Source organism: Vidua chalybeata, chromosome 2 (genome assembly GCF_026979565.1).
Source record: "Vidua chalybeata isolate OUT-0048 chromosome 2, bVidCha1 merged haplotype, whole genome shotgun sequence".
NCBI lineage: Eukaryota > Metazoa > Chordata > Aves > Passeriformes > Viduidae > Vidua > Vidua chalybeata.
The window spans coordinates 82,658,604-82,675,143 of record NC_071531.1 but is presented as its reverse complement, the minus strand read 5'-3'; the positions used below and the strand labels follow the sequence as shown (position 1 = coordinate 82,675,143).

The following is a 16,540-nucleotide window of genomic DNA, read 5'->3' as shown; positions in this document are numbered from 1 at the left end:
CAGTTTAATGGATGACCTCAGCCTAAAGCATTATGAGGCATCTCATCAATTACATTAAAACCATCTGCTGGAACTTAGAGTCACTTTGCAAAAGAGAAAACTATGAAAATGTTGATTTTCACAGTTGCACATTTTTTCAGCAAGAACATCTTGTAATCTTTGGATTGTGACATTTTCATCACTGGTGGAAATATGGTTCAGGTTTGACTACTTATAACATCAGATTAAAAAGTAGTATGAGGATGTGAATAAAACAACAAAAAGGAAATAGTTCCATATTCAATTAGAACTTTATTCAAAATCCTATAAAAAACATCTGCATTTCCAAAGGTAGCTAGTTATGCTGACGTTTCATTTGACACATCAAAGCAGGCTCAGGTCTTCACAGCATTGACATTCAGCAATCTGTAAAAAAGACAACATCTGCTCTAAGGATAGATGAGACACCACACAGCGAGCCCTCCAAACCACTGGTCACTTTTAGGGAAAGGTAGTAAAAGGAAGAAGGAAAATGCATTTACTTAAGTAAATTCAGCAATATGAATACATCTTTTTTTTTTTCCTCTCTTCTGTTTATATCTCCTGCATATTTTCCCTTCATTTTTTACAGTTTCTATCTCTGTGTTCCTAAACTGTATTCTCCTCTTTTCTGTTTCCTTCAGGAATTTCTAACCTTCTGTATGTCTTCTCTTTCATTCCCCTTATCAGTGCTTCTTCCATTTCTTTCACTGGTTCATCTCCTCTGGCACTAAACACAGTGGGCTCATCTTCTCTCACCATCTCCTCCCTTTTGTCCATTTCTATAGCCTGTACTCCCTCCATCTCCCCACTAGTCTCTCCTTTCTTCCCCAAATCCTTACACAGAAAAGACTGCATAAATGGAGATGGTTTGGTGAACACAGGAGCTGAAGCTAGACTGCTCCCAGCTTCTCTCCCATTAATGTATCTTTTCTGCCACCTCGTCTCTCATGATGCCTGCCTGCCCACTGCAAAACAGGCAGCATAGCTAGTGAGCAGGGCACCACTTGTCTCTAGCAGCAGTCCCTGAGAATGAAGGTACATGCAAATTCCCAAAGGAAAATCAACAGATTTTCAGCACCTACATCAATCTGAATTAACTGCTTTGTTTTAAAGCTCTTCTTTCTTCATGGTTCTGAGCAGGAAATGGATAATGATAATGAGAATGATATTTGAAAACTCTGCTTGCCTTCACTAGAAGCCTGAGGTACATGAGTTTTAAAATGATGACAACACCTCAATACTCTGAGTCATTCTGTAGTTGTTAGGTCTACTCTATAAATGTTCCTACAAGTAAGTAACTCTAAAGTAAAGGCAGTGTGGCAGAAGGCTGTACTGGTTAAACACTTCTTATACCAGTAATAGCTTAATCCATGCTGCTCTTGTAACTAAGATGCCACTATCTCCTGATCTCATGAGATCAAGATAGGAAGAAAGAGATGCTAGTCATTTTTAAACCACTATCCCCCAAGACTGTGGGAATGAGCTTCATCTAATGGCAAAATATGCTGAGTTCATATATTCTGCAAGCTCATGGTATTAAAAATATTCCTCTTAAAAAGCAAACAAGTTCTGTTTCCTTAGGGTTTAAAGAGAGTTAGGTTAGGAGAGAATGTGGGCACACACTAAGCTAAAATCTATAGCTACAGGTCTGCTCCACAAAAGCCACACTCTACAGACTGTAGAGAGAAACACATTTCCCAGAACACCAGCTGACCACTGCAGGCAAATACTAAAATGCCTGAAAGAATACCTAGATCAAGCTCTTTTCAGGAGGTGTTCTGGAGGAGTGCTTTTCCAAACAATTGAATTTCTGAGGGTTGGATGCTAAGAACAGTAAGGTCCATAATGAACATGAAACCAATACTCACCATCTATCAGTAGGAACCAAGTGATTATTCCACAAAATAGATGAGGAACCTTTACAAAAGGTTTCAGAATATGAAATAAGGTGACTCAACACAGCAGTCCTGAACAGATTTCTTCTGCAAAGATTTCAAAGTCTGTTGCCTACTTACTAAAGGAAGAGATGGGTTAGCTCTGCAGAAAGATGCCCTGCAACTTAAAATGAGGTGTTATAGCGGAAGTTTCTTATTATTGACTCTTACTTTTCATTCTTGCATGTCTTGAGTAGAATTGAGGCTGTAAAAGTAAGTCACTGCTGTTCCGTGACACTGGTTTCAGGCTTCTAATGGAGAAATTGTTCTTCACATTCCAAACTTCTTCCAGAGCCACTGTTAACAATTTGGCAAAACAATAGCTTTATAACTGATCACTTCAGCTTGTTCTAGAATTAATATAAAACTACACAATAATATTCTTCCACAGTTAATGAAAACAGATTGACATCTTCAGAGAGAAATTCAGATTGCTAAAGGTGCAAAACGCTCTCTACTGTTTATAGAAGCTCTTAGGACTACTCAGGCACCCAATTGAAGCTATAATAAATAAGAAACAGCAGTAATACCACTGATGCAGGCAGCATCCTTTTTTGGTCATACTGGAACACCAAATGCCCTCATAAAAATAGAGAAAACAACAACACCCACACCCCAAAAAGCCCAACCCAAACCAAAAACTAATGAAACAAACAAAAAACCAAAGCCATCACCATCAGAACAAAATTAAAAGCTAATTTATTTTGTGGAAAGGTTACAAATTACTAGCCATCTAGTTTATTTTAAACAATACACTTTAGTAGTCTAAACTGTGTAAATCAGGAACCATCCAACCTGACAACTGTTGCCTATCAGAGCCCAGGCTACTTAGTAAGCATCTCTAATTGTCCAAACAGCTGAAAAAGGAATTCAGCACTCGAGGAATAATCTGTACACCAGCATCTATGTTTATCATTTACTATTTTTATGCAATGCCTATAACATTATGCTATACATACCATTTCTGTACTGAGCTTGCTATAGATCCATATTATACAGTCCTGTAATAAATTTGTGTAGTGTTTCTCTATTTTTGTACTTTAAGCCTTTGTAACATACATTTCTTTGGTACACTCCTCAAAAGTCATGAGAACATATAAGGTAACATCCATTTATTCAACCAGACTGAAACACTCCAGACAATTTTGATCCATTGGCAGATGAATACAGAAAAAATGGTTGTGTTCAGCTCTTAGTAAGATTATACACATGAGCAGATTGAGCAGACCAGTGTTAACATCTGCAACTCAGCTCTGTGTTCAGGACCCCTTTTCAGTCAACAGGAAAAGAATAGGCACCTTTAGAGCATGACACATGCAATGACAGGTGTCTAGGACAAGTCAAAAGAATGTCCAAAGTGCCTTTCTGTTGGAACCCAAAGTGTTCCTCAGACACTCTTGGATGTTCCGGGCCCAGGTCAGAAGCATTTGAGACCCTGGCATGCAGCCGGAAATCCCTGTGGCTTTGAATCTCATCCATGGAACAATTTACCAACCTTGCAGGAAGAACAAGAAATCACAAAAGTTTAGATATTATAGTAGAAGTAGTCACAAAGTGAAAGGAAGAATCTTTGAGTGCTGTACAGATGGGTTTTAGGCCTTGTACAGAGGGGTCTGAGTTTTGTACATGAGGATCAGAAGTGCTAAGATGGAGGGGTTTGGGCGTGCCCTGTCCTCTTTCTTTCTCCTTCCTAACCTCCATGTTCATGGTGATGTTGGCACTCACAGATTGGTTTAGAGTAGAAAGTCACCATTCAATATAGGTAATAGGCATTGGGGAAAAACTGTAAACATTTAACATGTAATGTGTGATATAAAAGATGGCACCAGCCCCCCTGGGCAGTCAGAGTCAGTGTCAGTGTGTGTGTATTTGCCTTTGTCTGACCTGCTGAATGGACCGCAGCAGTTCAGGAAGAAAATCTTTTCGATAACATACAATAAACTACCTTGAGACCGGACGACTGAAGACTACTGAGTCTTTCTTTGAAGGCTCGGGTTGGAGGAGAGACTTTTCCACCTTTTGAGGTCACCCCAATCTGGGGGTGAGCCCTGGCTCCTGGCGTCCCTGGAGGGCTGTGGCAAGAAGCCAATCTACCAGACGACCTCCAACCTCCACCCGGGAAAAAGGCACACTCCGGAGGCTCCAAAGAGAGAGGGAGTGGAGAGCTCAAGACAAAACATCCTGACCTACACCAAGACAAATCGTCTCGAGAGCAGCCCGGAGAGGAGAAAAACCAGAAGCGCGCCTGGAATTTCCCGCCTGTGATCTGTTGGATGGTGAACAGGACCATCTCCGGACCGACCTCGTGCTGATTCAACTTTTGGTGAGAACAGTCGAAATTAAGAACTGGGGGGGGGGGGGGGGGGCATACTCCCAGGAGCAGGTCCAAATTTTGTCAGCCCTACATGGGGTGGTATCCACACATCCTGTGGAGATGGCTCCAAAAGAGCCGAGAGCCCTGTTGTTGTGGGTGCGGTGTAATTACCCGCACACAGAGACGCGTCTCTTGTTTGAATCAAATTTCTGGCAAGAGATCAACAGGCACTTGTATTACCTAGCCATCAAAAGAGATAAGATTGCCGCGAAACTTTTGCCTTCAGCGAGAATAATGCTAGAGTCATTTTCACAACACGGCAAGGGGTCTGTCATTTTACACCAGACAGCTCAGGCTCCTGCAGGAGCACAGGGAGGAGAATTGCCCAGCCAGCAGCACGGGGCAGCTCTCTTCACCACAGATCCAGGGGAAGCAGGACTGCCTCCCGTGGAAAAGCAAGGGGACGATTTTCCATCACGTCCAGGGTCCCCGGGTTCCCACAGTTCCTCAGATTCCCCTGAGCCCCCAGAATCTCTAGGGTCCTCCGATGCAGAAATCCCTCAGTCGGTCGTAGATCAGCCAGGAGTAACTATTACCCTCGATGAGGAAGGAGATCGGGAGCATCCCGAGCCTACACTCACAGTGGGGTGGGGGGGGGCTGCAGCGGCACCGGCGGGGAGGGTGCAGGCGGGCGTGCAGAGCCCAGGGAGGAGGGGGAGCCGTCTCTCGCAGCAGCGGCGGCGGGCAGCTTACAGCAGCCCGCGGCGCCGGCGGGAGCGGGGGGGACCGTGAAGGCGAAGGGAACCGCGGAGGAGGCGGGGGGTGCAGGCGCGGCGACTGTACGTCATGTGCCATGGCGAGAGCCCGCGCAGCGGCGGCGGCCGCCCCGCAGGCACAGGGTGAAAGCTGCCAAACCGCAGCGGCGGCGGTGGCCCGGCAGGCACAGGGTGAAAGCTGCCAAACCGCAGCGGCGGCGGTGGCCCGGCAGGTGATGGTGATGTTGGCAAAATGTTGGTGATGTTTGGGTGAAAGCTCCCAAACCGCAGCGGCGGCGGCGGCCCGGCAGGCACAGGGTGAAAGCTGCCAAACCGCAGCGGCGGCGGCGGCCCGGCAGCCGCCTGAGACACAGCAGAGAACCGCGGCACATGCTCATCTCGTGGCGGCGGCAGCGCGCATGCGCGGGACGGAAACTCGAAACCCAGGAGCCGGGGCGGGGGAGGGCACCTCGCATGTCGCGGGCGCGGCACGGGCACAGACGGGACGGAAGCGACGCGCTCGGGCTGTGGGCGTAGGCACAGAGCCAGGAGAGGCGTGTCCCTATGAGAGGCAGAGCGGGGCGGAAACATCAGAGCCGGAGTGGGATCGGGAAGGTGGTGACGTCAGTCTCGGGGAGGACGGGAGCGCTCCCGAGACCGCGGCTGCGCCGGGGCGAGCGAGGAGGAGGTGCGGTCGAGGTCGGGGCGGGAGCGTCCGCACCCCCGTGATAACGCAGGCAGGGACGGGGCGTGTCCAGGGTGCAAACGTCTGCCAGGGCGCCGCCCCCCCCCCACCGTTCCCACGGCAACCGACACACACGCAGCCAGCCCATGCCCACAACCAATCCCAGCCAGCCTCAGACATTGCAAAGTTAAAACAGCTGATACAGCAAGAGTCGATATCCCAGACTGTAGGATTTGCAAATGTGAATCAATTGTTAGAAGAAATGCTCAGAGTTTTATTAGAGATACAAATAGGGGAGCAAACGTCACAGTCTTTTGCAGTGCCGACCTCAGCCGGTCAGGCGGTAGCGCCACCCAGTGGCGGGACCGCAACATTGCAGCAGGTTTTGCCGGACCCGGTTGGTCAAACCATTGCGCCACCCAGTGGTGGGACTTTAACATTGCAGCACCTTTTCCAGTTTCATATAAAAAGAAGTTTAGGGTGAAGAAGACCACACCTGCACGACAGCAGGAACCTCCGCTGATTCCAGAACGGCATGGGACTCAGGACACTCCTGCTGAGGCGCAGCAACAGGATGATACTGTACGTATCACCGCTTTGGAGCGTGTTCCAGTCTGGACAATTCCAACGTCAAGGTCTGCCGATTCTTTGGGTCAGGGAGAGTCAATTTTAATATCAAAAGGGATTGTCAAGTTTCTTTTACGGTATTTGGACACAGCCTTGGAGTTGCATCCAGAGCTGTTGGTTCATCTTCCGCAAATTTTCCAAACAATGCAGGGCAGTCGTGTGTTTTCCTCCACAGCAGACGCTTCATTCTCATCCACAAGCACTCAGCCTTCATCTTCGCAGATGCCACGGATGCCGTTGGTGTCGGTGAGCTCTGCTGCACCAAAGCAGCAGTCACAACGGATGACACCACTCTACAGGCAAGTACCCACAGAACTTCCAGCTTTACCAAGCGCAAAATTAGACTGGCAGGACATTCGAGCAGAATTGGAAAAGGAGAAAGGTTTATTGCAGGGCTCAGGAAACATCATGATGCCAGTGAACTATGACGCTCAGGGCCAAAACCTGAAGTGGGAACGCCTGGATTGTGGCGCGATCAAGGACCTAGCCAAGGCCATCCGAGACAATGGGTTGTCATCACCATACTTTAAACAAATGTTGAAAAGCATTTTTGGTATGTACGATTTAACACCCTATGATCTTAAATATCTTGCAACATCAATTCTTAGAGATGCTCAAGCTCTCGTGTGGCAGAAGGCATGGAGGAGATCCCTGGAGGAGCTGAGAGCCAGATACCAGGGCGGACCAAACACAAACTTCACCATGGTGCAGCTTGCTGGTGATCCTCCCAAAGACAACCCGACTCAACAAGCGGTGAGGCTTCCACGAAACGTGCTCAGCGACATTAAGGAGGCAGCATGGAGAGCAATCCTACAGATTGCTCCAGTGGGAGTCCAGGACAACATCTACACGGAGATCAAGCAGGGTCCTTCGGAGCCATTCTCCTCATTCGTGGATCGTCTTTCCCAAGCAGTGGAACGACAAGTGGCCGATGAGGGGGCGAAACCACATTTGATCAAAAGCCTCGCTTTTTCCAGTGCCAACCTGGAATGCAGGTGAATCATCAGCGTGATGCCGCACCAGGCCGCCTTGGCAGACATGATAGAGGCGTGCAGCAAGGTGGGGACACCACAGCATGTGGCATCCATCGTGGAAGAGCAGCTGGGAGAGTGGATTGAGAAGCGTGTCAAGGAAGCTCTTGCAAATTACACAAAGAGCAACAGCAGTGCAGGAAGGCGATGTTTTGGGCGTGGGGCACAAGGGCATATTAAAAGGAACTGCCCACAATTTGCAAAACCCAACGAACCACCAGACCTTTGTCTGGTGCAGGAGAGGGAGACATCTCGCGAGTGAGTGTCGTTCGCAGACAGATGTGGATGGAAGACCTCTACCTCATCCGGGAAACAGGAAAAAGAGTGCGAATCATCGCCAGCGTGCTCTGACACAAATCATGGCGGTGACGCAAAGTCAACAGGGACAATCCTCGGGGAACAACAAACAGATCCCCTCAGCAGAGCAATCTCCAAAATCCCCAGCGACCCAGACTTGGTACCGCCCCGATTCCAATGCGTGCTGGCAGCCTCCAAATTGACGTGTCTTTTGGACAACAGCCACGCAGCGATACCCACAGGTGTCACTGGGACTTCTTGGAAAAGGCAAGATTTTTTGATAGTGGCCAGTGACAGAAGCACCATTCTTGGACTTGTTGTTTATCCATCCTTGGTTTCAGCAAACCACAAAGAGGAGCTGATGGTCACAGTGAAAGCCCTTCGACCACCTTTGATGATTCCAAAAAATACACCGATTGCCCAGGCCATGGCTTTGCCATCTCATGCAGGAAAGCAAATCATGCCAGTGTTTAACAAGCAAGGCTCTTTTTCTGGTGACCAAGCAGAAATACATGCGTTTTGGGTGAAACATTTGAGCCGAGATCGACCCATCGTTACCTGTCAGTTGACTTGTAAGGAAAAAACAGTTGTCATCACAGGGATGCTCGACACAGGGGCAGATGTCACAGTCATTTCATACATCTTTTGGCCCCGGGAATGGGACTTGGTTGCACCTTTGGGTTCTCTCACAGGCATAGGAGGAAGTTCCCTATGCATGCAGAGCGAGAACGCAATCGTTGTCACAGGTCCAGGAAGAAAAATGGCAATCATCCGTCCTTTCATTGTGCAAAAGCCCATCACACATCACAGTGTGGGGAAGAGACCTCTTAGCACAATGGGGATTGAAATTGGAGTTGGATTTTTAACAGGGGTCACTGTGGCACTCACCACTCTGAAATTGACTTGGAAAACAAATGATCCCGTTTGGGAGTGTTCACATGGCAAAACCCAAAAACAGATACCAAAACAGTACAGGGTTCACCACAAATTGTAGAATTGGCAGCAGTGGTCAGGGTTTTTCAGTTATTTCAGGAACCTCTCAATCTGATCACAGATTCAGCATATGTTGCAAATGTGATCAAACGATTGGAGGGATCACTTTTAAAACATACAGATAATGAAATTTTATATTCATATCTATCATGCATGAGAACAATCCTGGAAAACAGAGAACACAAATACTTTGTTACACACATGAGGGCGCATTCCTCGCTTCCAGGGTTTTTAGCAGAAGGGAATGCTCGCGCGGACAAGCTCACAATGCCCATCTCACAGACACTGCCAGACATTTTCAAGCAAGCAGAATTCAGCCATGCATTTTTCCATCAAAATGCACAAGCATTGATGGAATCTTTTCACCTTTCAAAAAGCCAAGCAAGGGAAATCATCAGTGCTTGCCCAGATTGTCAGCTTGTGCAGCCATCTGCATCCACAGGAGCAGTCAATCCGAGAGGATTGCAAAGTCTCCAGCTGTGGCAAACTGATGTCAGAAAATACCCATCTTTTGGGAGGCTCAAAAACATCCATGTTTCGGTCGACACATTTTCAGGGGTGATTTTTGCATCATTATATACAGGGGAAACCACAGAACATGCCTGCAGACACTTTTTACAAGCATTTGCATCATTAGGGGTGCCACAAGAAATAAAAACAGATAATGGACCAACTTACACAGGCAAGGTGCTTGACAAATTCTTGAAAAAATGGGGAGTCAAACACATTTTCGGTATTCCTCATTCTCCCACAGGTCAAGCAATCATCGAAAGAACACATCACACCCTGAAATCCCTTTAGGATAAACAAAAAAGGGGGGAGGCAGGTGCAACACCTTATATGTGGTTGAACAAAGCTCTGTATGTGTTGAATTTTTTAAATGGCTCTTTCTCAGAGCCCACTCCACCAATTGTCAGACACGTCACGAACAGCACACAAGCAAAACTAAGGGAGAATCCTTTAGTTTTGATCCGAAACCCAGAGACAGGACAAATCGAAGGCCCATTCACATTAATCACTTGGGGCAAGGGTGTCGCCTGTGTCTCCACAGGGCGAGGGCTGAAGTGGGTGTCAGCGAGGCACGTGAAACCTTATCGGATGCAGACGCAAGCGGACGCGGATCCAAGAAGCGAAGAGGCAAGTACACAGATGAAGGCAGACGACGACGCTGCAGACATCTCATCAGACAACGATTGACAACTCAGAGACTTGGGGTTTTTCCTGGGACTCGAGTGTCATTCGGGTGTTGCTGCACTGCAAGGTTTCTCGCAGAGAGTGAGGACATGGGCATGGGGTTCAGACAGATAGTGTTCATGTGCTTCATTCTCTTGCCTGTTGCCTTGGGCAATAGGACAGATTTTCCCGTGAGACAACCAAAGGGAAATGTGTGGGAGACTTTGGCAGAGGCAGCGGGTCTGGACAGCATCTGTCTGACCCATTCAAGACCGGGAAAACCATTCTCAACATGTTTGGTAGGTGTGCCGGTGAAGGAATGGCCGATCCCAAAGAACATCCCTCCAAAGGTTCTGAAGTCTTTTTCAGATCCTGTGGAAGGATGGAGTGTTTGGACACAGTTCCTTCCTGTGGCTCATTTCAAACCTCAGGAACTGGACATCTTTGGGTCAGCAAGAATGAAATTCTGCATCATATTCAATCCACTGGGAGTGACAGAGACAGATAACTACACGACAGATATCACTCCAAACCAGCTCTTTTACAGAAATGCATCATCCTGGTGCAATTACACCAAGATGATGAGCAAACCATCCCTCCACAGTCCAGCCGTTTTACCAAAAAGAATGTTCTTGATTTGTGGGGACAGAATTTGGCCTGCTATCCCTGCAAAAATCAAGGGCGGTCCATGCAGCATTGGAGAACTCTCATTGATAATACCCAATTTGAAAATTTTGAGGGAACAGACACGCAGGGAAATAAGATCCATTGAACAATACAGTCCAAATTGTGATGATGAAGTTTATACCTAGAACAAGGCTCGGAGAATTGCAGTAGCAATTTTCTCACCCCAAGCAGCATCGGGGGTGGCCTTGACACAATTGGACCACATGGCTTGTTGGTTGAGCAAACATACTCGTGCCGTTTCCTCTGCACTGAGCGACATGTTAACAGATCTCGACAGTGCGAGACAAGCAACACTTCAGAACGGCAATTAAATGTGAAGAATTTGAGGGGATGTGCTGCATGAACTTGTCCGATCACTTGAAATCTATCCATGAAAATATAAAACAAATGCAAAACAGCATCAGCAAATTGCAAGAAGTTACAGGATCCTGGTGGAATGATTTCATCAACATTTTTAGTCTCACCATTGTGGAGGGAGCTTTTGAAAATAGCATTTTATACTCTTATAGGATTTCTAATTCTTCTGCTTGTTCTGCCGTGCATTTTTCTAGTCATTCGGCAGGTCATGGACAAAGTGGCAAGGCAAGTTTTTTTAGTGCAAATAGGAGGGGGAGATGTCGGAACCCAAGGTGTCCCTCAGACACTCTTGGATGTTCCGGGCCCAGGTCAGAAGCATTTGAGACCCTGGCATGCAGCCGGAAATCCCTGTGGCTTTGAATCTCATCCATGGAACAATTAACCAACCTTGCAGGAAGAACAAGAAATCACAAAAGTTTAGATATTATAGTAGAAGTAGTCACAAAGTGAAAGGAAGAATCTTTGAGTGCTGTACAGGGGGGTTTTAGGCCTTGTACAGAGGGGTGTTGTACATGGGGATCAGAAGTCCTAAGATGGAGGGGTTTGGGCGTGCCCTGTCCTCCTTCTTTCTCCTTCCTAACCTCCATGTTCATGGTGATGTTGGCACTCACAGATTGGTTTAGAGTAGAAAGTCACCATTCAATATAGGTAATAGGCATTGGGGAAAAACTCTAAACATTTAACATGTAATGTGTGATATAAAAGATGGCACCAGCCCCCTGGGCAGTCAGAGTCAGTGTCAGTGTGTGTGTTTGCCTTTGTCTGACCTGCTGAATGGACCGCAGCAGTTCAGGAAGAAAATCTTTTCGATAACATACAATAAACTACCTTGAGACCGGACGACTGAAGACTACTGAGTCTTTCTTTGAAGGCTCAGGTTGGAGGAGAGACTTTTCCACCTTTTGAGGTCACCCCAATCTGGGGGTGAGCCTCGACACCTTTCTTCCTCTGCTTACTACACACAGAGGCTACCTAAGTCAGTCATTTGGAGGTGTGTGCTGCAATTCTCTACAAAGCCTAATCACAGTAATAAGAATTACAGGCTGAAATGGTCTTTACATCTGCTGGGTACTGATTACATCACCTAATTTAGGTACATTTTTTCTGTAAATCCAACTGTTTTAAATTCAATTTGAGTGAGTTTAGAAATGGGTCTCAATCCTACACAAGAGAAACAGTATTCTAATAATTACAGCATTTGTTTCAAATAAAAAAGGTAACAAAACCTCCCTACTGCTTGGCAATTGTTTCTGGTTTATTAAATTGATATATCCTATGGTGTTATCTGTGTTCTCTCTGGTCTCATAATTTCTGACCAAAAAAAAAAAAAAAAGAGAAAGAAAGTAATAAAGACTATATGTAATTCTGTTGTTTCTAAATATTCCACACAATATTGCATAAATGTTCTGTAATTTTGCCACAGGTCCTCAAAAGAATCACTTGTCTTGACAAACTTGTCCTGCTGTTTGCTTATAAGGAGGATTACCTGCAGCTGGATGATTGATCTTGCATTCTTCTTCTTGTAAATGAAAGTGCTCCTCCAGTATTTCTTTAACTCTCCTAGGTGGCTCAACATATACACATTTCTGCCCTGTTAGTAAAATACATTACAAAACAACCAGTTATTGTAAATCCCCTGAATGCTGATGTACTTTGCTGAATGCAGTTGTCAAGCTACTCTGCATCCGTCTTCAATACACAGTGAACCAAATCATTTACAAATATATGGCAGTGTTCAGCCAGGCCCTACTCCCCAGGACCGGCAGATGGTACAGGACAGGGCCCTGGTGGCTCCACCCCGACGGAGTGTGCTGGTAGCCAAAGCCACCCCAGGGCCACTCGGGGTGCCGGCCACCGCGCCTCCCCGTGACAGACATCCCAGAGCAGGGCCGTAGATGGAGAGGCATCTAAGAAGATGTCCTCGCTGCAGGAAGTCTCCAGGGGGCTGAAGAGGGATGCGGACACCCCACGGCACCGGGGCCAGCACCTGCCGCGGTGCTGGGGGACATCAGTGAGGAGCCGCGGGGAACGGCTGGGCTCCCGAGGGGACACCGGGGCGGGCCCGGGCTGGGGCAGGGGTGGCCGGGGACCGGGGACGGCCGTGCTCACGGGGCTGCTCGCCGCGGGCGTGGCTGCCCGGCTCCCCGGCCGCCGCCGCGGGCATCTGCCGGCCCGCCGCCCTCATGGCCGCCGCTGCCGGGCGGTTGGGCCGGGCTGTTGCCGCGGGGGTTGCCAGGCTGCCCGGCAGGCGGGGCCGGGAGGCGGCCCCCGAGGCAGGCTGCGGCCAGGCGCCAGCCCCGGGGACAGCAGGGCCTGGCCGCCGCTGAGGCACGGGGTGGGGGACAGCTGTGGGTGTCATCAGCAGCCACTCCTCTGTGTCACTCAGCATGGCCGCGGGAGCGGGGCACGCACATCACAACCCCTGTACCACTGTGGGCTGTCACCACGGGCCTGCCCCACGGAAGGATGCCATGGCATGCCGGGCCGAGGGGAAGAACGACAGAGTCCAGTTTTACTGATGTATATCTACTCTTACTCAAAAGTACTAGCTTGGTCATAAAAAGAGGCATCTTCAGACACTGCTTATTGGACTGAAGTGGCCTTGTAATCCACATCTTTATTATTCCTTGATACATTTATTCATCTTCTTCCACAGATGTCCTGAAACCAAACTTTTAAAAATAATAAACATTAAAATTACATTACACCATTCATAGTTCAGAAGATGTGTTTCCATTTTCCAAAAGAAAGTGCTGAATATTACATAGTGCTTCTAAAAGGTGGGTGACCAAAACGCCCTCCACAGTACCTTGATCAGAGCACCAAATGTGATCCAACATACCCCAACCCTGCTGCTACTGCTACAATTTTGCTGCATATGTGTTAGTGGAAGGGGCTTGGGATTACTCACTAAGGCATCTGCACAGGACAGTGAAGTGTTTACTACAGCTCTCATAGAGACAGTACTTCAGCACTTACATTCAATTTTCAGTTTGTTTGACAAAGAAGCAAATTACTCCACTTCTAAATTACAGATGGTAAAGTTAAAGCTGAAAACCATACTGCATGTCCTTACCATGGCAAAATTTTAGTGTACTAATGCAAAAGTGCAAGAAAAATACTAAATTACCTGTAACTAAATCAGACACTACAGTATGCTGGCTGTTTATCCTCACATGGTTGTGGCTCATTTTTTCCAACTAATGCCACATTCTTGACATTTAATCTTTCTGCAACTTAATTGCAAGGGAAAAGTAAACAGGATCTTGGTAGAAAATCACTTCCTTGAAAAGCACCAGGAAAAAAATAAACCAAAACTACTTTCTATCCTATGAATAATGTGTTTGATTTATGAACAGGCGATTGCATTGGAAAAGCCCAAATGGGCTTTCAATTAAAAATATGACAAAATACTTTGGGTTAAATATTTTATTTTATAATAAGCCTTACATTAGGTTCATTAAACATTTTGTGTATCACCCAAATAAGTTACATTCATTCTGAGCTTTCATGCAGTTTTAAAAAAGTTAGAATTTCTCAAAAATAATTTTCAAGTGAGCTGTAATAAAGTCTGCATAACCAAGCCAGAATTTTTTCACGTCAAGTAAACAATCCAGTTTTCCCTCCTGCTTTGTCACTACAGACAATTTACAAAGGCCTCTCCAAATCTGCACTTATTAAACAGAAACTCATAGAAATTACTGAGACTTTCTGACCACCTTGACTAACAGCAGTCACGCTTCAAAGTACGAGTGAGACCACTGAACTGCGCTGCAGGAGGTGACATTTTGCCTGAGAGTACTGAAATATCTTACATTAAAACCTCGTTACAAAGAGACAGACCACCACCGACAGGCATGCAGAACACTAACAAGAAAGAGGCAGAAAACCTCACATTCACAAGCTTTTATGGGGACACAGTGTTTATGCAGTCGTCTACTATTTCAAAAAGGTAGTGATATATATCAGTCCTCCTTGCAATGTCAAGGGCAGTTTCATCCAAGTTGTTTTTCAAGTCTGGCTTCACATAGCGATTCATCAGCAGGAGCTCAAGGGTTTCCCTGCTGTTTTTGTTCCCTGCAGCAATGTGCAGGGGTGTCAGCAGACCATTTGTCTGCGCGTTGATGTCTGCGCCCTGCTGAAGCAGGAACGCGGCCACTGTGGTGTTGTTCCACTTACAGGCACTGTGCAGGGGTGTCCAGCCATCCACGGTCTGCGCGTGGACGTCGGCCCCTTGAGCCACCAACTCGTGTGCAACATCCAAGTGCCCGCTGTAGGCAGCTCGATGGAGAGGAGTGTATTGATCTTCATCACGAGCGTTCACTGGAGCCAGCTTTTCCGTCAGGAGCCTCTTCACGGTACTCAGCTGTTGCAAGAGAACAGGGAACTTCATGTGATTCTATGAAGCAAGATATATGGCTTTGATGGTCATGAAGTTTAATGGAAAAGCAATTCCTGTCAGTGCCAAAAGCACTTATAAAATCTCAGATACGGCCTTCCTACCCCAGTTAAAACGCTTATTTGACATGAAGAGCCTAGCATGCCTTCAGTTTGTAGAAGTTAAAGTGCTGTTACTTGAAATTTGAACTGGAATCAATATTTGTTCTAAAAGCCAATAGATCCAGAGATGCTTTAGTGTGTATGGGCTACAAAGGCGGATGGTTTACATACAGTGGCTTGCAAAACCAGATCAAAACAGCTCAGAGAAAGAAAGAAAGAAAAGTATGGGTAAATTTTTGTTTGTGGATGAGACTACAGACATGTGCTCAAAATAACATTCTTGTAAATTATATATATGAACAGAGCGAGTGCCTTACCCGATTGTTTTCAGCTGCCCAGAGTAGCAATTTCTCTGGATGTTTTTCCATTTTCTTTTCTTGCATTTCGTACCATTCCTCTGTTCTTTCTTGCTCATCATCATCATCATCAGACTGTCCTGACCAACAGCTCTGAGTTCCTACAGGAATCAAATGCCTGTGTGTCTCCAGCAGTTCAAGTTGGTTAAAATGCTCTGTGAAGTCTTCAAACAGGTCGCTGTCATCATCATCTTCATCAGCTTGCTTGTCTTTATTCATTTTCAGTCAGCATCTGTGAGCAGCAAATGTACAACCATACTTAGGCCAACTGAAACTGCTATCGGTGCACTATCAATAAAACTATCTGATAGATGATGCTGATGTCAACAAACTGCAAAACTCAAGGGAAAACTCAGCGACCCTCCGCTAACCCGGGCTTTGCCAGCTCTGCCAGAACTCACAGATAAAACATCCACGCTAGAAAAGCATCGTGTTACCCCGACCCCCGAAAGGCACCACCTTCAGACTGCAGTGCAACACTGCGCGGGGGTTTGCTGAGTGCACTCGAAAAGCTGCTCACTTTACTAACAAAGGGTCTGGAGAGCAGCCCGGACTGTGGGGCAGAGTCTCAAACGCCCAAACGGCCCGGCCCGCAGCACCGGCCCCGCTCCCCTCCGGGGGCCCCACGTCACCCCGGGCAGGCCCCACCGCCCCGCGAGACACCGTCCGATCCCCGCTCGCCCCGCGGGTCTCTCATTCCCGCCCGGCCCCGCTCCGGTACCTGAGGTCCCAGCGCCGCCGGCGGCTCCGGGCGGGGCGCGGCCCGGCGAGCGCTTCCGGGCCGCGCGGCCGCCGGACGTGACGGAACGG

At 47.3% G+C, this 16,540-nt stretch overlaps 2 protein-coding genes across 6 annotated transcripts; both read right to left on the bottom strand.

Moving 5' to 3' along the window:
• Positions 1 to 271: 271 nt before the first annotated feature.
• Positions 272 to 14,165, bottom strand: C2H11orf97 (chromosome 2 C11orf97 homolog). Of its 3 annotated transcripts, XR_008429209.1 has the most exons (5): positions 12,984 to 14,165; positions 12,361 to 12,465; positions 2,127 to 2,252; positions 1,890 to 2,035; positions 272 to 405 (listed from the first exon to the last, which is right to left on the bottom strand). XR_008429209.1 is itself a non-coding variant. In XM_053934360.1 (4 exons), the coding sequence occupies exons 1-4, from the start codon at positions 13,261 to 13,263 to the stop codon at positions 398 to 400; spliced, it is 519 nt and encodes a 172-aa protein (XP_053790335.1). In that variant the 5' UTR covers positions 13,264 to 14,165; the 3' UTR covers positions 272 to 397. The 3 variants fall into 3 exon arrangements, 2 of the variants coding, with proteins under 2 accessions (XP_053790335.1, XP_053790336.1); XM_053934360.1 differs by lacking the exon at positions 1,890 to 2,035; XM_053934361.1 differs by lacking the exons at positions 272 to 405; positions 1,890 to 2,035; positions 2,127 to 2,252 and adding an exon at positions 12,109 to 12,185.
• Positions 14,166 to 14,770: 605 nt separating this feature from the next.
• Positions 14,771 to 16,532, bottom strand: ANKRD49 (ankyrin repeat domain 49). Of its 3 annotated transcripts, none has more exons than XM_053934357.1 (3): positions 16,452 to 16,532; positions 15,692 to 15,962; positions 14,771 to 15,240 (listed from the first exon to the last, which is right to left on the bottom strand). In XM_053934357.1, exons 2-3 carry the CDS (start codon positions 15,947 to 15,949, stop codon positions 14,782 to 14,784), a joined length of 717 nt encoding a protein of 238 aa, XP_053790332.1. In that variant the 5' UTR covers positions 15,950 to 15,962; positions 16,452 to 16,532; the 3' UTR covers positions 14,771 to 14,781. The 3 variants fall into 3 exon arrangements, with proteins under 3 accessions (XP_053790332.1, XP_053790333.1, XP_053790334.1); XM_053934358.1 differs by lacking the exon at positions 16,452 to 16,532 and adding an exon at positions 16,190 to 16,282; XM_053934359.1 differs by lacking the exon at positions 16,452 to 16,532 and adding an exon at positions 16,132 to 16,218.
• Between the last annotated feature and the right edge of the window lie 8 nt (positions 16,533 to 16,540).

What these genes read in the sequence shown, in the direction of transcription:
- C2H11orf97 (XM_053934360.1), bottom strand. Translation starts at nt 13,263, where the DNA reads ATGCTGAGTGACACAGAGGAGTGGCTGCTGATGACACCCACAGCTGTC. An exon ending in CGCCCGCGGCGAGCAGCCCC is followed by an intron (nt 12,466 to 12,983) that starts GTGAGCACGGCC and finishes TTTTACTAACAG; the next exon opens with GGCAGAAATGTGTATATGTT. An exon ending in GATCAATCATCCAGCTGCAG is followed by an intron (nt 2,253 to 12,360) that starts GTAATCCTCCTT and finishes AATTGTTAACAG; the next exon opens with TGGCTCTGGAAGAAGTTTGG.
- ANKRD49 (XM_053934357.1), bottom strand. Translation starts at nt 15,949, where the DNA reads ATGAATAAAGACAAGCAAGCTGATGAAGATGATGATGACAGCGACCTG. An exon ending in GGGCAGCTGAAAACAATCGG is followed by an intron (nt 15,241 to 15,691) that starts GTAAGGCACTCG and finishes CTCTTGCAACAG; the next exon opens with CTGAGTACCGTGAAGAGGCT.